The following is a 23,869-nucleotide window of genomic DNA, read 5'->3' as shown; positions in this document are numbered from 1 at the left end:
TGTGCGTCCGTGTTCAACTTCGGTCTTCGGCTGGGAGCCCTGTCTCGTTTTCCACACTGTCTCCCTCATGGGCCTCATCCTCACCTCCCCCCAACCACACTAGGCGCTTTCGCCTGCTTGGAACCTCCTATTCCCCTGCTGGTCTTAGCCTGCTGGTCCGCACGCTATCTGTGCTATCAGCGATTGACAATCCCCGAAATGGCGGAACTCAGGCAGTTCAGCTCACCACTCCGTGCTGGATCGTCACCAGAGCCGCCGTGTTGGTCTACTCCTCTTCCTGTCCTTATGCCGCGCCGCCAGGCGCAAAGAGAACGCGCGGTTCTCCGTCTGACCATCATCTAACCCTTTTCCTGGAACTACCACCTCCCCACCTCGCAAGCAAGCAAGAGAGGAGAGAGAGAGAGAGAGAGAGAGCGAGAGAGAAAGAGAGAGAACTGCTCTGTTCGACCGTCGCGCTGGAGAAGGGACGGCGAGATGGGAATGCCCGGTCCTTCCAACGATGCTCTATTCACCGAAGTATGGGTAGAGTATGCCATCAGCATGCTTCTCATCTTGCTGCGCTTCTTCGCCCGATGGAGAGTGTTTGGATTCGAAAAGTTCGACCTGGGAGACGTCTTTGCAGGTCTTGCTATGGTGTGCTATTCTCTCACCGCAGCCGGTACGCCATCCCGTCAACTTCTCTGTGACGGACGTTTTATACTCACTCGATCGAATTGCAGGAATATACATGCTCAGTATGATTCTTGCATGATGCAGCAGAATGCTTGGCATGAACTAAAACATGTCCTAGTAACCTATGGAAACAACATTGGTCTGAACGAGCAAACGGCAATGCAAGTGCCCGCCGACAAGATTGCAGACTTGACGCTCGGTTCCAAGTTGGCGTACGTGATTCTGTTGCAGGAATGAGGCTGTGGCAGGATTGACGCAGACATGCTCACATACGTCTAGGTTCATCGAATGGTTCTGGTACATCACACTCCTATGGAGCCTGAAGGGAGTCTTACTGATGGTATACGTCAAACTTGGAACTGGAATAGATAGGCAGGAACTGTTAGTCCGGCTTGTCTGTGCATTCGCTTTCCTGTCGTGGTTGGGCTCGATATTGTGCCACGCGCTCATCTGCATGCCGATTTCGAAAAGCTGGCAGATTCAGCCATATGCGGGAGGTGAGTCGTTACAATCATCCACTGCGCATTGCAATCAACTAACCGGAACGGCACAATAGATAAGTGTACCATGCGTCCGGCCAAGTCCGTCATCGATCTTCTGCATTCTGGTATGCACAGAAGCTGATCGTTCCGCAGTTACATCGTCATTGCTGTGCTCAACGGTCTGAGTGACCTAGCCATCATAGCCGTTCCCATGGTTAGTACCCGGACAAAGCATGACCACAAGGCGTGATTGGAAGTTCCCACTGACATTGGTGATGTTGCCAGCCTCTGCTGTTCAAAGTCAAGGTTCATCCCTCTCGAAAAGTTGCCTTGATTCTTCTCTTCTCCATGGGCATCTTTTGTATCATTGCGACGATATTGCGGGCATACTACTCTTTAACGTCGCTCGACACTTTAGCAATCGCGCTAGGGTGGGCCAGCCGGGAGACTTTTGTAAGTGCAGTGAAAGAGTCCGAAGGATTCCTTCCTCCTCTTAATCACGCGGTGATAAGAACGACTTACTGACCTTGGGACTCGTTCCAACTAGGTTGGTACCTTTGTTGCTTGCGTTCCAGGCATCAAGCCCTTATTCAGTACGACCAAATGGATCCGATCCAGTGCGGACGGATCTCGCAGTAGGCTGTCCATGGACAAGCCATCTCGTGGGTCCGGCAGTAGATATCTATCCTTTTCGAAGAAACCGTCACATAACGTCATCGAAGGCGATGGTACGATTACGGTATCGCGATCCGTGGACGTCTATCGCTCGCAAAGGCCATCGATGGATATGGGTAACGCGTATGGAGTGGAGATGGGAAAATGGAAAAGCCAGCATACATCGTCGGGCTCGTACGCAAGCGACGAGAGGGTTATCATGGATGACGAGCACGAGCTCAAGAGCAAAGACAGCCATAAGAGCGCGCAGTGCAGCGTGCGCGAATTCTTTCTGGGCGAGGCTACGAAATCCAAAGACCACGTCTAGGCCCATTTGCGCGCAACAACAAAAGTCGTCAATCCCTCCTGGCATCTCCCTCAGCTGATGTCCCACCACTTTCTCACACGGATCCCCGTACACCATTCGACGTCGTCCACGGGGAAAGTCCGTAGTGGTACCTCTGAAAGTCGATGGCGCCGCCCATTGATGATGAATGGAGCAGAATCAATCCGATTCGTGGATGCTCTCAATCAGACACCGATCCAAGCAAGCCCGCAAGCATCGCCAGAAAGCCCCACCGACGAGGGTATACGTACAGAGAGCCAAGGCGATCATCTAAATTGCGGCACCAGGAGCTTGGAGCTTGAAAGATGGTAAATCTATGTGACACCAACAGGCAAATTCCCTCCCAGGGGAGCTCCCCATGGGCTGGATTTTGGATAGATGCTGGAATTGGAACTACATGATCTAGGTAGGAGGTGGGGGATCTCTATGCACCGATCCGCTCTGTAGGTATATACCTACCTTCCATGTTTGGGAGTAGGAGGAACAACCTGCACAAGAAAATTAAATAATGACAAGAGCAGGCAGTGCTGCTAGAGCACGGCGCTACTATAATAACTATAGCGCAATATCATAATATGCAGCTATGAAATCAAAGGTACATACATGTACACACTTGATTACATGTTACTTCAGGAGAAAAAAGACAAAAAAGCGAATTTTCCCGGAAGTGCCTACCTACCTGTAGGTACCTTGGTAGAGATCCGAAGTCATGGGAGCGCACGTAGAGAGTTGAAGTAAGTACAGGTAGGTAGGAGGTAAGGTACCGTAGGTGGCAACTTCGAGTTTACCGCGCGTTACCTTACTTTCTCCCCTCCGCCCCTCACCGAAAGGCCGTGGCACTTATCGAAGCCCCAGAGCTCGCTTGCATGAATGAAAGGAAACGAACGAACGAGCATCAGTAAAGGGGGCAGAGAGGAAAAAAAAAGAAAAAAAAAGAAAAGAAAAGGAAAGAAAAAGAAATGAAAAAGGAAAAGGAAAAGAAAAATTCAGGTGCGGCCGATCTATGGTACCTACCTGATTTTTTTTTCAGCGGAAATACATCATGGAATAAGGTACTGCCTTACCTAAGGTAGGGACTCTCTCGCGCAAAAAGCTTACCTTAGGTACACTCTGGGTGAGTGAGGCACTTTTTACTGGATACACCGTGTTCGAGACGAGAAATGACTACGTACATGTACTTACTCTGTCGTCAATATCATATGAGGGCAGGAGTACATATAAATGTACATTCGAAGAAATCCGGCCGGTGTCATGCTGGATGCTTGTCTCTGTGCAAGTGTCACTGTGAGACTCGCGCACTGGCTCTTCGAGGTGGGGGTTTTTTTTGGATGGTCGGCAAGCAGTTGAGGCAACTGGAGTACCTGATCTGATCCTAAGGTAGACATGGAGTGGTTGGTCTTCTGATTCGTAGGCATGTCTCGTTCCAGAGGACTGAACAAATCTCTCATGGGAGTCATCGCCAGTGGGTTCCATGGTTCGCACTGCTTCCATTCTGTGGTTGTTCCGATGAAGTGACCCGTGCCGCTCCGGAGTCCAGATATATATCTCATATGTTGCTCTCGCTTCGTCCCTCCCACCAACTTTGGAGTTTCCGACATCAGCACAGCTCAACAGACATCCGTCACTTCTCGAGTCAGATCAAGGGTACAAGTCAGCATCTACCTACGGAAGACAATCTTGACGAAGAGATGAGGTGCAGGTCGTCAGTAAGTAAGATGGCCAATCTTGCACTGCCGTCTGAGCACAACGGCGCGGCGAGCTTTCGGAGGCAGACAAGATTGCGCGGAGTGCACATGTCGCAGAGACGTGCTGACGTAGGACTTCGAGCGCAGCCAGCGCCAACCCTGCCCAGAGGGGAGCATGCGCACTTCATCACCACGGACGATTCCATCATTCCCGTCAATGTCGATCAAGGTCCCAATGCAACGAAGATCTATGTGCATAAAAGCGTCCTCTGCGCGAGTTCCGAATTCTTCAAAGCCAAAGCGAGGCGGGTATGGTCCAAAGGCGAAGCGACTGTTGATCTCCCTCACGTCTCCCAGCATGCATTCATGCTCTACGCTAATTGGGCGTACTCTGGTAAAGTTGTGCACAAAGGGAGAGACCTGAACAGAGTAGCTCATGCAGGCGCTGGAGCTGTGAAGAATGAAACCAGCGTCCCAGACCAAGCCGACTGGGAAATACTGGCAGAGGCAGCGGCTCTTGGCCAGCAGCTCATGGATAGTGCGTTTAAACATTCCGTAATGGATACGATGGTATTCTTTGCGGCAACAGCGGAGGAAGGAGGAGAAAAGGTTGCAAATCAGCTCTTGTGCCACGCACTTCCGATCCAGACCGTCTACGATGCGACCCCGGAATGCTCTGGTTTCCGAAATATCATGCTCGACGTTTTCAGGCGTCACGAGGACTTCCTCGAGCAGATATGCGACGATATATTGCCGAATGACTTTCTGAAAAGCCTGGCGTTGAAACTGCTAAAGCCTGACAACGGCGGTAGCGGCTTAGCCAAGAATCCATGCTGGTACCACCAACACGAAGATGGCGAATCCTGCTATTCCACCGCGGCAAGAAATTGGAAGGCAGAGTTTGGACTTAGAATCTAGTATAAGTTCCAGGCACACCAACGAGCAAGTCATCGGCATCCTTGCGAGCAATGGGCGCGTGAGAAGCTCACTAAACATGCCATGCAAGGGGGAGAGGAAGCAGTCTGACGACACGACGCTATCTTTGTCCGAACCAGGCTAGGGCAAGTGCTTCTGTGAGCAGCGCAGCACCTCGACGACTCCATGTGTCATCCTTTGTGGCCAGGAAGATATGCATAGAAATCGCCAGCAATCCCAAACAGTCCTTGTAAGAATCGAAGTAGTTCGCAGACGTGTCCTAACATGGAGTCTGTTCTTCTTAAGTACGAACTCGCGATGGGTATCTCAAATGCACAAACTGCCCGTTCATTCCGGTCCCAGTGTCCTCTCAATGATCAATTCAATTAGTGCACGCGCCTCGCCGATCTAGCATCCTATGCATAGAACTTGAGGCACTTGTGCTCATCATGGGTATCCTTGCAGACCACGCTACAAGTCATATTGCCACACTTCATACACTTGACTCTTCCCCAGTACCCACACGTTTCGCAGAACTGGCGGGGAGGAGGAGCGCTCGCTGGTGGAGGCGCCGAGCGTGCTTGATTGTAAGTCAGAGGCGGGGCATTCAACAGAGCTTCCATTTCAGCTTGTGTGGGAAGAGGATCCATAGCCGAGTCATTTTCACCGTCATGCTCATCCAGATCCATCGGCATTGGCGGTGCGACGATCGAAGGAATGGGTGGTGCATTCGGAGCAGGACTGTTACTCATACTACTCTCTTCCTTCACCAGCATCGGAGGCTTCCGTCTCGCAAGGGGAGTCTTACTCGCACGTTGAGAATCCGGTTTCGGGCCTGGAGGGTTATCCAAGTCTCTTCTCCCTTTCAACGCAATTTCCGCCTCTTCGTCCTCCAAATAATGAGCGAACGTCTTTCCACTTCCCAAAATCTTCTTCGTCTTGGGTGTCTTTCCTAATCGGAATGCACCACCACCACCACCACCTCCCCCTTTTCCATCTTTCGGTATCGGTATTTGCACATCCCGGACCGTGTCGGCGTTCAGTTCTCGTATCTTCTTCTCCACCTGTCGCTGCTGCTTCGCGTTCAATGCTTCCTTCTGCACATCTGTCTGCGCAGTCCCCGCGCCTCTGGCTCGCTTCTTGTTCACGGTGCCCCAGTTCTTGGCCGGATCAGCGACAGGACCAGCTACTGCCACCCATGCGAAACCGGGGGCTTGTCGCTGCTGGCCGGTGGGAAGTTCCTCGATGTATGGCGTTCGAAAGCGTAGTCCGATTCCTGGCGCTGCCATGGCCCGCCCGGTCTCGCTTTCTTCCGGAGTGAGTTGCTGACAGAGCAGAGAGGACGATAGTATATGTAAGGTAATCAACGCAACGTCAGAGGTGGAACAGGACCGAAGTGTCAGCGCGTGGCCAGGCGAAGCGATGAAGTCAAGAATGCGCGTTGAGTGAGGGACTCGTCCGCGGGAGAATAGGTTTCGCCGCTCCTAGCGCGGATAAACGGGTCACGATATGAGAGTTCGACGTCAGAAGCGTTCCTGTTCTCTCCGAGGTGGAACTCCTCTTTCCCTCCTCTTCGACTTCACGATGCCCCACCTGCGCCAATAGCTTCTCCTAGCTACACTATTGAGTTACCTGAGAGGTTGGTACCCAGTACGACAGTTGACAAGCCGGCGGTCGTGCGGAGACTACTGGACTTGGACTACGGAGGTAGGAGGTACACTGCCTCTCAGCTACGAGTAATGGAGCTGCCCTGCCCTGTCCTGTCCTGTCCTGTCCTGCTGGCGGAGGCTGGTGGACAGTGTGAGCACAATGACAGATAAGTACATATACCGCTCCCGATCGCATCTGACATCTACCTGTACCCTCCATCTACCTCTTCTCCCTCTGCTGTCCCAGTTTGCCCTCCCTCTGCAAGCCGATCTTACCTCTTCCTAGCCCTACGTTGCACTGCTTGCTATTTGCCTCTGCTACCACTACTACCTATACTTCAATTCGACCTCTTCTCCCCATCTCTCACAATGACCACCCTCAGCCATAACCCAACCCCCAAGGTGGACCAGATGGCCGCCCCAATGAAGCGTCGCATGACACTGCCCTCCGAACCCAAACGTAAAGACCCCATCTACGTACCGGCAGAGAAGCCAACTTCAGATCCAGCCCATGGCGCAGCTTTCATCCTCGTCCACGGTCTAGGAGACAGCGCCGAAGGTCTCGAAGGTATGTGCAGCCTACTGCTTTGCCTCCACTAACTTCTGCTTGTCGGGGTCGCTGACGTGAATCTGTACAGCCGTTGCCCAGCAATTCCAATCCGCCCATAAACTCCCCTACCTCCACTGGATCATCCCCAACGCTATGGAGTCGCGCGAAGCAATGACCACAGCCTGGTACAATCCCTCCTCCTTCTCCTCCTTTCCGCCGGACCGTCCCGAGCTCGCGCCAGAGGAAGATGCGGAAGGCATGAAAAAAACCGTAGCGTACCTCGAATCGCTCATCGACGCGTGCACATCTAAGGGCATCCCACCTCAGCGCATCATCCTTGGGGGCTTTTCGCAAGGATGCGCCATGGCTCTCTTGACAGATCTGACTTCGAGCAAATATGCGGGCAGATTAGGTGGGATTGTTGGGTTGATGGGCTATCTGCCATTGAGTAACGGGAGGGTCCTGGAAGATATGAGAGCTGCAAAGAGTTTACCGCCTGTGCATGGGAATGTTCCGGTCATGTTGGCGAGGGGCACGAAGGATCAGATGATACCGGGAAGAGTATGGAAGCAGACCTTGACGAGATTGGGAGAGTTGGGAATGCACGAGAGTGATCTGGTGGTGAAGGAATATGAGGGGTTGGGACACAGTCTGAGTGGGCCCGTCTTAAGAGATATTTGTGACTTTGTGGAACGGTTTGTGCCTGCTTTAGAGGATTGAGATGCGCAGGATATGATGATTTCAGCTTTAGCGTGATTGCTCATGAGAAGCGTTTTGAATCTGATGAGTGTGCCTGTTTAAAAGTGTCTGCTCGATTTCTGGAAGGGAGCCTGCATAGACAGCAGAGTACACATGTAATCTGTCGCGAGGTCATGGTTCGTCGAAGATGTTCACTTCTCTGATTGCTTACTATCTACATAACCTATTTGTAGCATGGAGAATGTACGCTCTCGTACAACGATGATTGATTGGGTCATGATGAGATGCTGGTAAGTCTGCATGATGGCTCCGTACAGTACCTGGCAAGAAGACTCTTTGCGCACCGTACCGCATGCTGAAACCTTCTCAGAGTTATAACCAGGTATATCTCTATTGTATGAGACGCTACACTCTACCTTTTTCCATTTCCGTATGGGCTATAGCGGCTGTTGCGGTATAAGGTACTTTAGGAGATTACCTAGGTAAGGTAGGCTACCTAGATAAAGTAAGGTAGTGCATGTGAATATCAGAGCGGGCTAAAGTCGTTCGGTAGGTGCACCGTACACTGACTGGTACAGCTCTTCACGACCTAAGCCGCTAAGCGTTCCGCGTTAGGTCCGGTTAGAGGAAGACACCTCTTCGATGCGTATGTGTACCACTCTACTTCCGCTGGCATTTGGCATCGCAATTCATGGCGAGGCGATTTGGAAGGGTTACACCCGGATTTTCCTCAGGGATGTTTGTGTGCTGATGGATCTGCTCAACGCAAGTTTCGAGACATGTCGTTTGCATTGTTCGTCCCTTCGTCATTGAAACCCCCATCGTCTTGCCTGGCGACCGAAACCTCGTGGATGTAAGTGGTCTTTAAGAACCGTTCGAGAGTGCGATCATCCTTGATGAGGTTTTCTCGAATCAACAATGTCTTCAAGTGCTCCGTCGCTTCATGTGGACCTGCCCTCGTGACTCTGGATTACTTTACAGTTGCTCGTCTGGACGCTAGCTCTGGAACGAGGAGCGATAACGGGCGAGTCGACGGCGCACATCTTCGTCGACCATGACGATCCGACAGAGACTACAGCCATCATTGACTGGCAGGCAGCACATATCGCTCTACTCGTCGCCCAAGCCCAGCATCCGACTTACTACTAAATCTTACTCCACAATCTCCTGCCCTCCATTCAAATCCATCAAAGGCACTCCCCTACTACCCCCCTTCCAACTCCCATCCCATCGCGATTGCGCCCTCTTCTGATTCACGTACGCCACAGATTTTCGTTCAATCTCATCCCATCCTTCAAGCTTCCTCCCCGCGATGGCGCCTTGCGTCTGCAGTGCCTCGCACGCATCTCGGACCCAGGTTACACAATTAAACAATTTCTTTGGTGGTTCTTTCCTATCGTCATTACATGTATCCTTGGATTTATGATCGTCATCGACCTGATAAATCGGCACGCTTTGCAAAATCTCTTCGACTTGTTCGCGAGACATGGATAATTTTGCTATCAGAATTCGCACGAGTAATCTTGGCTCGGATTCTACGCCGTGGGTCAGGACTGCTTTCTCGTAACGCCACGGCGTGGTTGCTGCTCCTGTGGTTTCGTCGACTTGTAAGGTATTTTTGACGTGATGTTTTGTTGTTGCTGTTGTTGGTTTTGTTGATGTGGATTCTCTTGCAAAGTCCTTGGGTGAGATGAAGAGTGCGTAGTGGTAGGAATCGGGATGCTTGGGTCGAGCGTAGAGAGCTACTTGGAGACGGAGTTTGTTTCGGGGCATGTTGCTGCTGTTGGTGATGATGATGCTGTTCGCGGCGGCTTGTTGTTGTGAAAAGAGATCTCTCGCCACGACAGTGGCGCTACTACATGTGTTCAGCGGCTAGCATGATATGACTGTGTTGTCAGGATACATGTACGCAAGATTGATGATGAGATCAAAGTATACCCACCTACCGGAATGTCAGAGGCCTTGCCTGCGCAGATGCCAAGACGCTGTGGCACAGACTGAGATTGGGATGTCACAAAAGTCCTTGCTGTACCTCCTACCCAGACCTAGAACTATTGCCGCCCTGGGTCATATGCAGCATGATGATTCCACAAAGAACATGAGCATTGTTCTGGACTCAATTGAAACGAATCGCCGAAGAGGGGGAAAGGGATCACCGATACCTGGTGTGAGAGAGAGAGAGAGAACATTGAGGTACATGTAAGGTACCTAGGTATACCTGACCCCTGCCCTGACCTCTGACGGTTCACCTCAGCCAGCCCAGCCGCCAAGGCTGACATCTGCTAGCGTGGCCTTGATTTGATTGGTTGATATCTGGTTCACTCCCACAAACTCCCAAACCCGAAAGGTTGATGCCTCCAATATAGTTCACCATGCCTCGGCCCTCAGTGTGGTCGTCTGTGACAACTGACCAGAAAGTTCAACATTATTCAGCTCTCTAAAGGTAGGTATGTATGCCTGGGGCCATACCGTATTGCGCCGCATCATGTTCCTAAGCCAGCGATGGGGCTTCTCCCAGAGGCCGCAAGGCGTTTCACTTGATCTCGTTTCACATATTTCCTTTCTTTCATTCTCTCATTCCGCACTATGATAACGCCGGTACGGGCAAGGCATACTTTCGTACACGTCAGAGGCGCTTGTGATATGGGTAAAAGGGCCCGGTTTGTGAGCCTATGCCCAGTAACTTCAAACTTTCCAGTACGGCGAGTTGTGGCCGTAGCTGACTATACAATGATACCTGTACCTGCCTACATACCTATAATAGTACATCTCTAGAGCTGAACTTGGTCTGTAAGTAAAGGTAAGCATCTTCATCATGGCACCTCTCAACATCCTCATCATTGGTGGTGGCATCGCTGGTCCAGTTGCAGCCTACTGGCTGGCAAAAGCTGGCCACCGAGCAACTGTCATCGAACGCGCCTCATCTCTACTCAAGAGCGGACAAGGCATCGATATCGAAGGACCAGCGCGCGAGATTATCGACCGGATGGGCCTGCTCGAGCAAATGAAAGCCAGAGCGACGGGCGAAGGCGGCTTCGCATTCACGGACGATGACGGTAAGCCGGTTGCTGCCATCGCTGGAGGACTCACGCAAGAAATCGAGATTATGCGAGGAGATTTGTGCGAGGTCCTGTGTCGAGCGGTTGATGCGTGTGATCTGGTTGAGTTTCGATATGGAACCAAGGTGGTAGAGCTCACGCAAACGCCAACACATGTCGCTGTCACCTTTGACAATGGCGAGCACGCCACGTTTGATGCTGTGATCGGAGCAGATGGCCTGCGATCCAAGACTCGAGATCTTGCTTTTGACGAGAAAACAAAGGCCAACGCATTCAGAGCTCGCGATCACTACTGCGCTTATTTCTCCTTGCCACGCGAGGACGGCGATAGTCCGAATTCTCGCTGGCAAAACGCCACTGGAGGCAGAATCATATTGATCCGGCCCCATAACCAAGATGTATCCTCGGCGTACTTGTCAGTCATGGAAAAGTCGGATAAGCTCGCAGCAATGTGTCGTGCCGATAAAGCCTCGCAGAAAAAGGCCATTGCAGAGGAATTTGAAGGTGTAGGAGGTCTGGGACCCAGAGCGGTGAAGGGTATGCTGGAAAGCGACAACTTCTACTACGACTCACTCTCACAGATCAAGCTGGAAAAATGGTCGCAGGATCGAGTGGCACTCATTGGCGATGCGGCTTATGCACCTTCAGCGGTGACTGGACAAGGTGTCATCCTATCGGTCCTCGGAGCATATGTGATCGCGGGAGAGCTTTCGGAAAATCCCCAAGATCCAGTTGCAGCCTTTGAAGCATATGAAGCCAGAATCAGAACATTTGTCGATACCCAGCAGACGATATCCTTGAATGGCAATTCGCCAAGATTGGCAAATCCACGGAGTGAGTGGGGTATATGGGCTCTGAGGACGAGCTTCAAAATGGTTGCGTGGTCTGGCATATGGAAGTGGATTACTCCCAAAGCACCATCATTTCCTCTGCCAGACTACCCGAAGATGACTGGAGAGACCGCCAGGACCACTTGAAAGTATGCTATACGACCAGTGCTATGCGGCCCTCGTTTTGCGAATTTTGGAGGAATGATAGAGAATGAGAACGGCGGGGATGCTTCACGTAACCACGTGAGGACGATGTACTATAGAAGCAGCACGAGAGAAATAATGAAACACCCAGACAGACGTTTCTCTATCCACATACGTAGATATGTTGCATGATAATGCCCGGGGCACATCAAGATGCTCTGGAGACCAGGTAGAAAACTCCGATAAGATCCTGCGGAAGCGCCGGGAATCTGTCGAGATCGAGACGGCGAGAGCATGTCACCTTCATGCGACAGCGACAAGCACAGAGGCAAGACACACAAAGCCCTTGTTCAACACCTCTTCATGTATAGAGTATGTGTGAAAAAAGATGTAGCGGCCATCCCACAACCCCGATCCAAAGAGAAATGAGGACTCCTCGCGATTGGTAGGAAAGACGGACGCCTTCAATCTACAGGGCCGGGAACGGAGGAAGGTCCATTGAAGACAGACAACCCTCAGCAAGTCGCCGTAGCGAAGCCATGATTAGTAACATGTAGTTACCTACTGATAGATGAGGAAAAGGAAACAGAAGTTTGGCGAAGAGAGAAAATTATAAGACCTTCGAAATTTGCGCCAAGCGCGCTAGTGGTGGCTCGGGCCGACGGGATTAGAGTATCATTGACAGAGTGACTTGCCCAAAGTCGCGACATCTTCGATACGCTTACTAATATACACCTCCGTAGACTCAGGTACTCGACAGACAACTATTACGGTACTACAAACGAGACGCTTATCGACAGTCCTATTCTTAGAGAGGCTTACGGACTACGGATTGTACGGCTTATCGAGTGTCGAGCTGTTAGTAGTTTCCTAGATATCTATAGATGCACTCGACCTGACCCGACTATCCTTTTGTCCTAAGGCTCGTACGGACGTATACGCTATATACCTGTACCTTAGCCTGGCGCTTTCGAAATATGCGTGCCTGAGGCCCGCAATCAGGGGTCGTGCAAGCGCCTGATGTAGAACTTCGGATGTTCTTCCACGACAGAAGAGTGGAGTGCTATTCAGCGAGATCTGGATAGATACCGTGTGCTGGACCTTATCTCTGAAGGATAAGGATCAAGATAATGCAAAAAGCTGGGCAAAGTGCATAGGGGACATTGAATCGAGAAGCGAGGACTTCTAGGCAACGTCTTCAAATGGCCCGATGATGGCGCTGTCCTGCTTCCTGAACAAGCTATCTAATATGGCCGGCTCTGTTTCGCTTCACGGTGTGATTGCCCTGAGCTTCGCGTGAGTATGTTCTCAATGCAAAGCGCTAGCTGTAGAAGAGCTTACTGTGTTGCGATCACTCAGGTGTCTCATAACTCTTGAGACACACCTTTGAGCGTAGGTGGCCTCCTAACAATATCTACAATATATTGATTGCTTTGGACCTCAGTGGCAGAGCAAGCAGCCTAGGAGGTAACTCCAGCATAACTCGTCACATGCGGCCCTCAGCATCAAGCTAATGCTAAGCTTCAACAAGCAGCCTCCGATGCGTGGCTGGACGATCAGTTTGCATTGGATGAGAACTTACGGGACACAGTTGTTATATCGTCCTATCAGCTCTCACAAAGCGTGCACGCAACCGAGCTTCTGAGCGCTTTCGATGCTGGACGCTATGATTGGCTTGGCGGCTGGCTTCACGATGTCGATCAATTGCATCAAATCGCAAGCTACCTTCCGAATCCGGTCTTCTACGCCGACTTCGTCGGGAGTACGTGGTTTATCGCACACCAACAGCGTTCTTGTCACTAAGAAGCAAGCTATACATGTGCAAGCACCCGAGATTGTGCTTCGCGTTTCACCTCGAGCCGGTGCAGTGCCAGTATATAAGCCTTCTATATGCAGGCTGATCCTACGATCTTGATACTCATCTTCGGCTATGGCTTCTTCAGTGTTACTAATTGCTCTTTCGAGTATACCTACAAGCTATGCCTGGGGTTCTCTAGGTCATGAAACCGTGGCTTATATCGCCTCGCACTATGTCACCGACCACACCGAGCAGTGGGCACAAGGTATCCTGGACGATACGTCAACTTCCTATCTTGCCAATGTAGCGACATGGGCAGACAGCTATCGCTATACTACAGCGGGTGCCTTCTCTTCGCCTTTCCACTACATTGACGCTGAGGATAACCCGTAAGAGATCCCACATCGATGCTGCGAGTCTCTCTCCTTAACCTAATATGCACCAGACCATCGAGCTGCAGTGTAGACTATGATCGAGACTGCGGAACTAAAGGCTGCTCGGTCAGCGCCATTGCAAATTACACAACAAGAGTACAATCGAGCTCCCTTTCCGACCAAGAAGTAAACTATGCTCTCCGATTTCTCGTCCACTTCATCGGCGACATCACCCAGCCTCTCCACGATGAAGCCTACGAAGTCGGCGGCAACGACGTAGACGTCACTTTCGACGACACGAATACTGTAATGCCTCGCCCCATCCTGCTCCCCACTCATTCAATGAAACTCCAAACTAACGTACCCTTTTCACACCGCAAGAACCTCCACCACATCTGGGACAGCAACATGCCCGAAAAACTCCGCGGAGGCTACTCCCTCTCCGACGCACAGTCCTGGGCCAACGATCTCATCACCGAAATCGACTCCGGCAACTACGAATCACAAAAGGCTTCCTGGATTTCTGGTCTCGATATCGAAGACGCCAAAGGCACAGCGCTCGAATGGGCTACGGATGCGAATACGTTTGTTTGCTCCAAAGTCATGCCCGACGGAGCTTCAGCTCTGACCAGTAGTGCGGATTTGTATCCGACCTACTATGATGGTGTGATTGATACGATTCAATTGCAGGTTGCAAAGGCCGGATATCGATTAGCGAAGTGGCTGGATGCTATTGCGGAGAAGCAGACTGTGAGGAAGATGAGGAGGAATGTTGTGCATGATGAGGAGGAGATTATTGCGGATGAGGAGCAGAAAGATTTGAGTGGCGAGGATTTGTTGCCAAGGAGAACGACGATGAGTGTTGCTCAGAGGAGGAGAGAGGCCATGGGGTATAATTGTAGACATTAATGGCCTAGTTCGGTGTCGTAGGTCATCATCAAGTGTAACAAAAGCTTCCCGTCGCTACTGGTATGTACCTACCTCCAAAAGCTGATGATTGAAAAAAAAGTCGTCATGTCTGCTCTTTGCTCAACGCGCATCGCCCATTCCACGTGATATCAATCAACTCACCCTCCCTCCCTCCCCTGTGCAATATCCGTAATAGCTCCCCATGTGCGTCAGATACCTTACTATTCGTTCTGCCATTTCGAGTATCAATCCTTCCAAGAGTTAAGACGGCATCATCGTACGTCTCCCACTGGTGTTCTAGGTCTTTCTTTCTGTACGCTCCGCATCCACAGACTACTCATCGATCAGAGCAAACTCGACAGTTGGGCGTACCTGACTCCTGATCCTTAAAGTGGGGATCGAGCCCGAATAGCGGGCTTCGAGGTTCCATGCTACAACAGACACACACCTACGGCACGAGTCGTGCAACTCCTCCAAGGGCAAAACACGGGCTTGAATTACGGGGAGGCGAATTACGACCTTTCCAGTACACAAACGCGAGCAGAACCGAGAGATCTGATGCGGTGGTTTCTGGATTTCTGTCCGAGGAGGCAGATGTGGGAGAAATCATCGTTTCATATCGGCAGCTAGTAGGAGTTGTGCATCTGGCGGAACATCTTGAGGTTGCGGCCTTCCTTCTGTTTGTTTGATCGACTTCCGTATTGGCATGCGGAATATGCATAAATCTCTAACAGGGAACTTGTCGATCCGTGTTTCGTAGCATAGGGTCGCTGGTTTGCCGCGTGTTTGCCCTGATGGCGTCCCAGTCTGCATGTCGTCCAGTTCTCAGCAGAAGTCATACGAAAGCTAAGTCTCCTTTGATTTGAGCCTTCACCGCACGCCCCTCCCTCTTGCAATACCTCTGGCAATGCCCGTGCCTCTCGTGCTGCCTCTTGCGGTGCTGGACCCCCTCGCAATGCCGCTTCCTCGTCCTCTACCAGCCGTAGCAGTAGCATTTCCTCTGGTGCCAGCCCCTCCCCTCCCAGTACCCACACCGCCTCTCCCTCTCCCAGCAAATTTCCCTGGTGTGCTCAGACTCCCCGGCACTTCACTAAACTTACTACTGCCACCACTCTTCTTCACCGTGCTCGGCTCAGGATTCTCCACAAACCCAGACGTATCACTTGTCATGAACGTCGCTTCCATATCACCTTCCCTCCCTCTCCCCTGTCCTCCATATCCTTCATACCCTCTGAATGGACTATCCTCCATCTGATCTCTCCCCTGCGTATCCTTATGTCTAGCATAACTCTCCTTCAGTGGCGCCTCTGGGAAGTCGACGCAGAAAGCAGTCATGTTCATACCATAGAGGAAAGCGCCAAAGTTCTCGGAAAAGCGGGACAAACTGTCGTTGAGCAGTTGGAGATGCATCATGTTTGCTTCGAGGTCGGCCATGCTGTCGGAGAGTTCGCTGAAGGAAGGTTCGAGGGAAGAGAGAGGGTGGTCGCCTGGTCTGACATTGGCGGAGCCTGAGGGAGTGGACTGCGAGGCGCGAAGGGAAGAGCGGGATGGGGGACGGAGGGGGGTTGTCGGGCGCGAGGGGATTGCGCCGGAGTGGGTGCGGGAGTGCGAGGCGGAGGTCTGGGGCGGGTGAGAAGTGGCGGGGGTAGTGGTTGTCGCCATGGGGGTGGTGGTGGTGATCCGGTGGCGGTGGAGAGTGGTGTTGGTAGACGGTCGCGTCCCCAGCAGACGCGTTGTGTTGTTGGGCGGTCTCTGTTGACGACTTGGCGCTCGTAGGCGCTCGTATTGGCAATACCGAGACTAGGTAGGTAATAATGCATCGTCGTCATCGCTCCTGGTCCCTCAGTTAGTGTAGGCAGGAGAGGAGGCAGCTACCAGCAGTTTATTCGTTCTATGGCATTGTCAGCCTCTTCCCACGGCTCCCTTTTCCATCCCCTGCCGCCGTCTCTTGATGTCCTCTACCGCTCGCACTCCTACTTCTATTCTTTGCCTTCTTCGCACCAGCTGCCGCAGAAATCGCATTCCTTCTCCAGCCGTCTCCCGCGTCGCATTAGCCCCGCCATCCGGCCCTGTTCAGCGATCCGTGTGCCAGCGAAGACTCATCCAGCCTGCGCGGAGTGGCGTCAGTGTTACCAGCCTCGTCGTCGCCGGAGCGGTGTCAATTGGAGTCGCATACTACAGCATCCAATACCGCCAACAACAGCCTACAGAAGACGAGGAGACCGGCGCGCCGCCACTTCTCGATCGAAAGGGAGCGACAGAAGAGATGGCGGCTCCATACGGCAATGCTCCCGGACGACCCGGTAACCTGACACCGGAGCAAGAGAGCAAGCTGAAGGAGATGTGGATTGCTCTCTCCGACGTTGCAGGAATCGATCACGCGACCAACGGCGGGACTCGCTCTCGAGCATCCTCCGACATCAGACCCGACTCATCAGGCGGCGACACCCCCAACAAAAGGAAATCGCGCTTCGGCCTGGGTCGCAGCAAGAAGGACAAGTCAGAAGACACTAACGGTGTGACCAACGACAAGCACGGCCAAACGAAAGAGTATGAGCAGGCCCTGGCTTCCCTGAGCCCTGAACAGATACGCGATGCTCTGTGGACCTTCTCCAAACATGACGATCCCGATGCTTTGCTCCTGCGCTTCCTGCGAGCACGAAAATGGGATGTTCAGAATGCGCTGGTAATGCTCATCTCAACTATGCATTGGCGATTGGTAGAGCAGCACGTGGACGATGATATCATGCTTCGTGGAGAGGGACATGCTTTTCGGGAAAGTCAAAGTTCTAATGCTGCCGAAAAGAAGGAGGGTGATGATTTTATGGCGCAGCTGAGGATGGGAAAGAGCTTCTTGCATGGCGTGGACAAAGCCGGGAGACCTTGCTGTTATGTGCGGGTGAGATTGCATAGACAGGGCGAGCAGAGTGAGAAGAGTCTGGAGCGCTTCACCGTACACACTATAGAGACTGCGAGGATGATGCTGAGACCCCCTGTTGACACCGCGGTATGTCCTTGCCCTTCGTCCTCTCCTCGCTACCACAACTGACGTAATTCAATCAGACCATCGTCTTCGATATGACGGACTTCTCCATGGCCAACATGGACTACACTCCTGTCAAGTTCATGATCAAATGTTTCGAAGCAAACTACCCCGAATCGCTGGGTAGCGTCGTCGTCTATAAATCTCCCTGGATATTTCAAGGCATCTGGAAAATCATCAAAGGCTGGCTCGATCCCGTGGTGGCATCGAAGGTCCACTTTGCTTCAAACGTCTCGGATCTGGAGGAATGGATTCCACGATCACATGTCATGAAGGAACTAGGCGGTGATGAGGACTGGACATATTCATACCCAGAGCCCCGGGAGGGAGAAGACAATGCTATGCAAGATACGCAGACAAGGGACAAGTATCTAGAAGAGAGGAAGGACTTGGCGGACCAGTACGAAAAGGCTACGAGCGCTTGGATGTATGGAGGGGATGATGGAAAGGATAGGACGGAGCTGAGTAGGAAGTTGGCCGAGAACTACTGGAAACTCGATCCTTTCTTGAGAGCCAGAAGCATGTATGATCGTACGGGAGTGCTGAAGGAGGGTGGGAAATTGGAGTTTTATCCTAAGCAAGCGCCTGCTACGGCGCCGACGGCCACTACTGCGGACAATGATGTGGACTAGACGTTACATCGGAGGGAAGAATGGAGACACGAGAGATGATGTGATGAGTGGGAATTGGACACCTGAGAGGAAATCCAGCGGACTGATCTGATCCTCTGCATTATGTCCGCAACGAAGGCTGGGCTCATGTGAGCACGAGGCAACAACAGATTAGACGAGAGCGCAATTGGAGTGTCCTACTCAAGTAATGTCAGAAACAATCATCCAGCAGCCTCTCTCGTCTACGTAAAGTAGGACCGATGTAAAATGGATTAGAACGGGTCGCCACCGGTGGTATATGGACGTTGATATGCTCTGGGCTACATTTTCAAGATGGCAGACAACCAGAAACCCCAAACATCACCCGCGATACGAACGCTGAACCGCAATCCACCACTATGTCACGACTTTTGATTGCATGTCGGAAAAGCGAAACATTCATCGACTCCGAATAAATTCATTTGTCAGATAAGCGTCTATACTTTCTTCTGCTTCGGCTTGGAGGGCCTTTGGTGGTGGCCTTCTATGAAGTCCAGTTCCCAACTCTACCTACCATGCCTACCTAGGTTGGCCTTCATACATTGCTTACAAAACAAAGTCTTTCCCACTCATGTCAAGTGAGTGCCCACCCATGGTCAGGTTGTTTTTTCGGCCTTTCTCTATCCTCCCAGCTCCTACGTTGGTGAGCTTGCCTTTCCTCCTTCTCCTGATTTCCTTGCATTCGTCCACTCAACTTTACTCTTCAATCTACTCCCCTCCCCTTTAAAACCCGCTCTAAACATCACCTTCATCACCATCAACACCATACGCTCCATAAGCACTCGGACCAGCATACTCCGTCGAGCTAGAAGGACCATAGGGTAACACACCATCACCACTTTCCGTCCCCGTCCCCGTTCCATACGCAGTCGGCGTGGCAGAAGTGCCAAAACCAGACGAAGCTCTCGACGTAGCTGATACTGGAGAATCTTCTTCTATATTAGTACTACTACTGCCTTGTCCGGCAGTGGCATACGTATGAGGAAAGTAATGCGAGATGGTTGAAGTTGTGAAGCCGTACGTGCCAGTGCGTGAACCACTACTGAAGCCGATGGATGGATGGGATGAATTGGTGGTGGTGGTAGAGCTAGCGATGATTGGCGAGTTTTTCCTGCTGCTGCTGCTACTACTGCTGTGTCCAGTCCAAGGAAGTGTGGTGTAGGGTAGTGAGTAGTAAGCAGTTGGAGTGAGAATGGAAGATGAGTTCGAGGTGGCGATGATGGGTGAGTCAAGAGTGGTGGTGGTGCTGTTACTTGCGGTGGTATAAAGAGTCGTGGTCACAGTTACAGTGAGCGTGGACTCTGATGTGGTGGTGGTGGTAGTGTCGTTACTATAGTATGGTACGCTGCTGCTTGAGACAGGTGTAGTGAGCGAGGGATAGGCCGTCCCTGTCCCTGGAAGACTCGTGATAGAAAAGGCGGTAGAGCCAGTGGAAGAGGTGAAGCTGAGATACACAGTTGTGTTTCTGGTGATGGTCGTCAGCAGCGTCGAGGTCAGGCCAGTGGGAGCTAAAAGGCTGGTGATGGTCGAGTTGCCATGCCAAGCTCTGCTGCTTGATCCAGCTGAGACTGGACTGCCTTCTGTCGAGCCCGTGGTGGTGAAAGGCCAGGCGGGGCGAGTGCTCTCAGAGCGGGTAACAGGCCAGGTGAGCGAGATATTCGTGGTCGAAATTGATGTGGTCCATGTGCCAATCCTAGGGGTGCTAGAGAACAACGGAGTGAAGCCAGTAGAGCCATAAACGGAAGAGCTGTTGGTCACACCGACTGGCGAGCCTTCGGAAGAGGCAGAAGAGCTCGCAGTTGGGTAGGGTGGCGAGGCTGTCGTGCCGGAAGGAGTTGGCGAGCCACCGTAGGCAGGCGTATCGTAATCTGGGATGCCATATGGATATGGTCGTTGGGCCGTGAACCAGGTTTGTTTCTTGATGATCTTGGCTGCGTGAGTGGTTAGGACATATACTCTACGATCACATATGGTTCACTGGGTGAGCCGTACCTGGTGTTGCTACTGCCACAAGACCTGCAAACAGAGCGGCGAGTGAGAGCTTCATCTGGCTTGTGTGATTTCTACTGCTGGTGAGATGTATGCGAGACTGCAAGTTCATGGAAACAACTCAGCGACAATAGAGAAGCAGAAGAAGATGGTTGAAGTAAGAAGCTGCTCCGCGCAAGTAAGTGCGCGGCTAATGCTCAATTCGTGGCGAATGCGAACAAACGCAAGTGTCATAGCATTTGATTACCGGCATCACGGGCATGTGCACTACCCGTCCACTTCGCGATCAGACCTGCGTGTGCAAACGACTGCGGCATCGTCGCTGTGCGACCTGAGAAAGAGATATACTGGCCAGAGAGGTCATCTGTGCAGCTCGGCAGCCTGCTCATAATGTACATCTAGAATGTTGACAAGTCGTGAGGATCACAAGGTCAAAAAACGATTTGAAACAGCCGTAGTGCTGAAGACGTCCTTACCCATGGAACGATACATGGCCCCAGCATCGTAATGCTGTGGTGCGCACCACAAGGCCGGCTGATAGCAGTGGGGAATGAATCCTCCGTCTGAGTGAATGCCAGTGTCGGTTGAGTACATCTGCCCGGTACTGATCATCATCGTACCACTGGAAGCCGAAGCGGGTGTTGGTCTAATTCCTGGACACTGAAGAACACCGAGAAGTGAGAATGCTCGAGAATAGCGCATGTGCCCATTGAACCGCTACGGTATCGCCGGCTGAGATAACCAGGCTTCTACTGTCTGATCATACGCTTTGCATGCCTGAATTCGCAGCATTTGATGCCTGATGTACAGTAAGGCTGAAGCGAAGCATATTCCAGCCACCAGGGTGAGTCCCCCGTCATACTTGGAAGTTGTGACACAGCATTGTGCCTCTGTCCGGTCGGGCCCATATGCCCGATTCCAGTGTCCCATATGGCCAAGTCTGCTAATTGAGGACTTTCGAAGCATGGACATGACAGCATTCACGTTGTGATTGCCCTTGAGAAGCATTCTGCCCCATATGGGCCCACGCCGTAAGCCGCGTGAGCAGAATAGCTACAAGTGTGCCATCATTCCTTTACATGCGGCAGACGGCTTCTTCATGGCTGCCACCGTCACAAATGTCTAGAGAGTGGCGCAAAGAGCACAACAAGTAGGCTAGTGGCTTGTGCAAGGTAACGCCCACGGATGCGGCCTAGTGCATACCAACGCAAGTGCCGTACGACACGGATATAAGCTCGAATGTTGTGGCACAGCACAAGATAAACGCACAGCCGAATTTGATGGTACAAGCTGTCCAGTTTTCATCTGTTGCGATGAGTTGCAAGTTTGCGCTGTCCTTGTCCGGCTGGGGTGTCCAGCTCTGTTCGATGGACTGACCAACCTCGTCCTGACCCCGTGAATTGTGGAGCCCAGACCTGATATTTGGCGGGTGTAGTCAAGCTTGTCAACGTGGCTGGATCGCTTCAAGTGTGCTTGCAAGCAGTTCGGCCATATCCAAAGGCCATCTACCCGAGCTGCCGATTTGTAAGACATTTCAAGTGGCAGCATTTTCATCAGCAAATGGACTCCTGGAATCATTTCTCATTGGAATCTGGACACTGGCAGCGTTCGGCTTCAGTGTATCTGCAATCACCTTCCGTCCGTATTTCGACTTGGGTGGCGCGGGCGGCAGCTTTGGCCTTCTTTGCGTCTCTGGTTCGATCATGACAGCTTGGGTAGTATCTCGAGGAGCGTGCGAGACTTCCAAAAGCCTTTCCTCAAGCCCATCCTTCACAACTGCTGCCTGAGTAGTTGCAGGGCTTCCACCAGGTCCTCCGTTCGCTGCGACCTTGCTAGTCTTGCGCATACGTCTCGGGATAGGGACACTAGGCTTGGCCTTGACCACTTTCGCAGTGACGTCTGATACTGAGACGCTCAGCGAACTCTCGCCAGCCTCCGACAAACTCATACCCAACAACTTCTTCGCCACGACTTCATCACCGCTATTGCCGCTACTGCTGCCGTTCTGCGCGGTGACTCCATAAGCAACACTGACTGCAGCTAGTTTTTCCTCAATTGCGGCTTCCATTTCGTCTCCCTCTTCTCGTATCCAATCGATCTGCTTGATCCGAATCACCAGCCTTATCACAGTCTCATCAACGGGTGCAAAATGCGCACTCGTGCGATCAATAAGAAGGTAGAGCAAACGTCTAACCTCCAGGCGCTTGTAGTTTTGTCCCTCGTGCGCAAGTTGGGAATTCTTCAGTAATGGACATAGTACTCGGAGGTATGTATGCCGCAGTGCGCGCTGGCCATCACGATCAGGCGCTAAATCGGAGTCGTGGCTCTCGTCTAGGTCTAGGAGATTGCGAATAATCACATCGACCAACACATTGAGATCATTTGTGTAGAAGTACTCGTACGTGCTAGGCGTTGTGAAGAGTAAGTATAATAGCTTGAGGATTAGTAGTTGAGGGCCGAGTTCCGTCTCCCGGTTCAGAAGTAGGATTAAATTCTCGCCAAACGTGCGATACGAAGGTCCATGGAAGCTCAGCAGCTTGAGGATACGGTTCGTCACGCCGATGTCTGCGGACCCTGGGGATTTAGGCGCATTTGCCTGGCACATGTACTGCTCGTTGAGGGCTAGCAGTACTCGTATAATAGGGTAATGATATGGATCGTTCGCGTCTGACGAGAGCTCTTCAATCAGCTGGAAGAGATGGAGAATGAAGGCGTCGTCCACTGCCGTAAGATCATCGCGCGATAGCTTCTGTATCCTGCTCATCTCGAAAAGCAGTTCCAATAACAGCCGGTGTAGCCCGACATCGTCGTCGTCTCGCTTCTCGCGAATCAGGTCCAGCAAGCGCTGAAAGGTGCCCTCCGCTTGCATCAGCTCAAAGGTAGACTCGTTGGCGCGCCCATCGAAGAGCAACACAGCCGCCGCCAGATGCAAGGTGCTCGTGTCTTCCTCCTGCAGCAAGCAGTATAGGATCTGCCGGCGCACGTAGGCTCCATTCCTCTTGAACAGCTCCGCATCCAACAGCTTCCAGCAGCATCGTGCCACGTCGTATTCACTCGGCAGGTAGTCGCGCAGGTGTCGACTGGCGAAGGCGAGGTATCGTCTCAATGCATCGTCGATGTGCCCGTGATCCTCGAAGATAGAGCTGGACAACGAGCCCGTCGGCGACTCTGCGGTGACGTCGGAAGTCGCCAGAGAGGCGGTCGAGGTGGTGAGGTCTGGCGAGATAATATCGTCGAGTTCTGTGCGGGTTTCCATCAATTGTCTGTCAGTCTCATGCATGGGGCCGGTTGTTGTTGCTGTTGCATACCGGTCCAGAATTGCGCCTCGCTCTCGACTGCGAGTTCCGGGCTACTTTGATCGCTCATGCTTCCAGTCGCGTAACCAGGACATTGCTCTCATCTGGCCCTACCTAGTCATGCA

The 23,869-nt window shown here is 52.0% G+C and overlaps 12 protein-coding genes across 12 annotated transcripts; 7 read left to right on the top strand and 5 right to left on the bottom strand.

Moving 5' to 3' along the window:
• The first annotated feature begins 102 nt into the window (after positions 1-102).
• Positions 103-2,712, top strand: SEPMUDRAFT_151853 (uncharacterized protein). The gene is made up of 8 exons (XM_016907081.1): positions 103-658; positions 720-734; positions 791-884; positions 952-1,169; positions 1,229-1,253; positions 1,308-1,368; positions 1,440-1,607; positions 1,702-2,712. The coding sequence occupies exons 1-8, from the start codon at positions 475-477 to the stop codon at positions 2,134-2,136; spliced, it is 1,200 nt and encodes a 399-aa protein (XP_016757088.1). The 5' UTR covers positions 103-474; the 3' UTR covers positions 2,137-2,712.
• Positions 2,713-3,545: 833 nt separating this feature from the next.
• On the bottom strand, positions 3,546-6,151 carry SEPMUDRAFT_151852 (uncharacterized protein). The gene has a single exon (XM_016907080.1). The coding sequence runs from the start codon at positions 6,041-6,043 to the stop codon at positions 5,171-5,173; it is 873 nt and encodes a 290-aa protein (XP_016757086.1). The 5' UTR covers positions 6,044-6,151; the 3' UTR covers positions 3,546-5,170.
• SEPMUDRAFT_26305 (uncharacterized protein) lies at positions 4,053-4,409 on the top strand (the record flags this gene model as incomplete). The annotated part of the gene is made up of 2 exons (XM_016908406.1): positions 4,053-4,241; positions 4,299-4,409. Coding segments are annotated over 2 exons (300 nt in total), but the record flags the coding sequence as incomplete, so codon positions are not given.
• A 687-nt stretch (positions 6,152-6,838) lies between the features above and the next one.
• On the top strand, positions 6,839-7,673 carry SEPMUDRAFT_53014 (acyl-protein thioesterase 1; the record flags this gene model as incomplete). The annotated part of the gene is made up of 2 exons (XM_016909251.1): positions 6,839-6,971; positions 7,042-7,673. The coding sequence occupies 2 exons, from the start codon at positions 6,839-6,841 to the stop codon at positions 7,671-7,673; spliced, it is 765 nt and encodes a 254-aa protein (XP_016757085.1).
• Positions 7,674-8,106: 433 nt separating this feature from the next.
• On the bottom strand, positions 8,107-9,792 carry SEPMUDRAFT_151850 (uncharacterized protein). Its single transcript, XM_016907079.1, has 2 exons — positions 9,599-9,792; positions 8,107-9,524 (listed from the first exon to the last, which is right to left on the bottom strand). Exon 2 carries the CDS (start codon positions 9,423-9,425, stop codon positions 8,805-8,807), a length of 621 nt encoding a protein of 206 aa, XP_016757084.1. The 5' UTR covers positions 9,426-9,524; positions 9,599-9,792; the 3' UTR covers positions 8,107-8,804.
• Positions 9,793-10,482: 690 nt separating this feature from the next.
• On the top strand, positions 10,483-11,610 carry SEPMUDRAFT_20295 (monooxygenase FAD-binding protein; the record flags this gene model as incomplete). The annotated part of the gene is made up of 1 exon (XM_016908325.1): positions 10,483-11,610. A coding segment is annotated over one exon (1,128 nt), but the record flags the coding sequence as incomplete, so codon positions are not given.
• A 118-nt stretch (positions 11,611-11,728) lies between these two features.
• Positions 11,729-12,225, top strand: SEPMUDRAFT_151849 (uncharacterized protein). The gene has a single exon (XM_016907078.1). The coding sequence runs from the start codon at positions 11,867-11,869 to the stop codon at positions 12,065-12,067; it is 201 nt and encodes a 66-aa protein (XP_016757082.1). The 5' UTR covers positions 11,729-11,866; the 3' UTR covers positions 12,068-12,225.
• A 1,342-nt stretch (positions 12,226-13,567) lies between these two features.
• On the top strand, positions 13,568-14,815 carry SEPMUDRAFT_93290 (nuclease PA3). Its single transcript, XM_016910609.1, has 3 exons — positions 13,568-13,872; positions 13,929-14,163; positions 14,239-14,815. The coding sequence occupies exons 1-3, from the start codon at positions 13,616-13,618 to the stop codon at positions 14,764-14,766; spliced, it is 1,020 nt and encodes a 339-aa protein (XP_016757081.1). The 5' UTR covers positions 13,568-13,615; the 3' UTR covers positions 14,767-14,815.
• A 158-nt stretch (positions 14,816-14,973) lies between these two features.
• SEPMUDRAFT_151847 (DASH_Dam1-domain-containing protein) lies at positions 14,974-16,307 on the bottom strand. Its single transcript, XM_016907077.1, has one exon. It carries the CDS (start codon positions 16,198-16,200, stop codon positions 15,637-15,639), a length of 564 nt encoding a protein of 187 aa, XP_016757080.1. The 5' UTR covers positions 16,201-16,307; the 3' UTR covers positions 14,974-15,636.
• Positions 16,308-17,032: 725 nt separating this feature from the next.
• On the top strand, positions 17,033-18,441 carry SEPMUDRAFT_52561 (CRAL/TRIO domain-containing protein; the record flags this gene model as incomplete). The annotated part of the gene is made up of 2 exons (XM_016909233.1): positions 17,033-17,773; positions 17,830-18,441. 2 exons carry the CDS (start codon positions 17,033-17,035, stop codon positions 18,439-18,441), a joined length of 1,353 nt encoding a protein of 450 aa, XP_016757079.1.
• A 753-nt stretch (positions 18,442-19,194) lies between these two features.
• Positions 19,195-20,560, bottom strand: SEPMUDRAFT_136288 (uncharacterized protein; the record flags this gene model as incomplete). The annotated part of the gene is made up of 2 exons (XM_016902766.1): positions 19,195-20,390; positions 20,452-20,560. 2 exons carry the CDS (start codon positions 20,558-20,560, stop codon positions 19,195-19,197), a joined length of 1,305 nt encoding a protein of 434 aa, XP_016757078.1.
• Positions 20,561-20,771: 211 nt separating this feature from the next.
• Positions 20,772-23,827, bottom strand: SEPMUDRAFT_151845 (uncharacterized protein). Its single transcript, XM_016907076.1, has 3 exons — positions 23,757-23,827; positions 20,925-23,688; positions 20,772-20,846 (listed from the first exon to the last, which is right to left on the bottom strand). Exons 1-2 carry the CDS (start codon positions 23,812-23,814, stop codon positions 21,983-21,985), a joined length of 1,764 nt encoding a protein of 587 aa, XP_016757077.1. The 5' UTR covers positions 23,815-23,827; the 3' UTR covers positions 20,772-20,846; positions 20,925-21,982.
• Positions 23,828-23,869: the final 42 nt, after the last annotated feature.

Source organism: Sphaerulina musiva, assembly GCF_000320565.1.
Source record: "Sphaerulina musiva SO2202 unplaced genomic scaffold SEPMUscaffold_11, whole genome shotgun sequence".
NCBI lineage: Eukaryota > Fungi > Ascomycota > Dothideomycetes > Mycosphaerellales > Mycosphaerellaceae > Sphaerulina > Sphaerulina musiva.
Note: the sequence above shows the minus strand (reverse complement) of the source record. Positions and strands in the feature narration are given on the sequence as shown.

Coding starts and splice junctions, on each gene's coding strand:
- SEPMUDRAFT_151853 (XM_016907081.1), top strand. CDS start 475: ATGGGAATGCCCGGTCCTTCCAACGATGCTCTATTCACCGAAGTATGG. Junction 1,170..1,228: donor GATTCAGCCATATGCGGGAG/GTGAGTCGTTAC, acceptor ACGGCACAATAG/ATAAGTGTACCATGCGTCCG. Junction 1,369..1,439: donor CCATCATAGCCGTTCCCATG/GTTAGTACCCGG, acceptor TGATGTTGCCAG/CCTCTGCTGTTCAAAGTCAA.
- SEPMUDRAFT_151847 (XM_016907077.1), bottom strand. CDS start 16,200: ATGGCCGACCTCGAAGCAAACATGATGCATCTCCAACTGCTCAACGAC.
- SEPMUDRAFT_93290 (XM_016910609.1), top strand. CDS start 13,616: ATGGCTTCTTCAGTGTTACTAATTGCTCTTTCGAGTATACCTACAAGC. Junction 13,873..13,928: donor ATTGACGCTGAGGATAACCC/GTAAGAGATCCC, acceptor AATATGCACCAG/ACCATCGAGCTGCAGTGTAG. Junction 14,164..14,238: donor CTTTCGACGACACGAATACT/GTAATGCCTCGC, acceptor TCACACCGCAAG/AACCTCCACCACATCTGGGA.
- SEPMUDRAFT_151850 (XM_016907079.1), bottom strand. CDS start 9,425: ATGCCCCGAAACAAACTCCGTCTCCAAGTAGCTCTCTACGCTCGACCC.
- SEPMUDRAFT_151849 (XM_016907078.1), top strand. CDS start 11,867: ATGTTGCATGATAATGCCCGGGGCACATCAAGATGCTCTGGAGACCAG.
- SEPMUDRAFT_151845 (XM_016907076.1), bottom strand. CDS start 23,814: ATGAGCGATCAAAGTAGCCCGGAACTCGCAGTCGAGAGCGAGGCGCAA. Junction 23,689..23,756: donor CGAGGCGCAATTCTGGACCG/GTATGCAACAGC, acceptor AAACCCGCACAG/AACTCGACGATATTATCTCG.
- SEPMUDRAFT_151852 (XM_016907080.1), bottom strand. CDS start 6,043: ATGGCAGCGCCAGGAATCGGACTACGCTTTCGAACGCCATACATCGAG.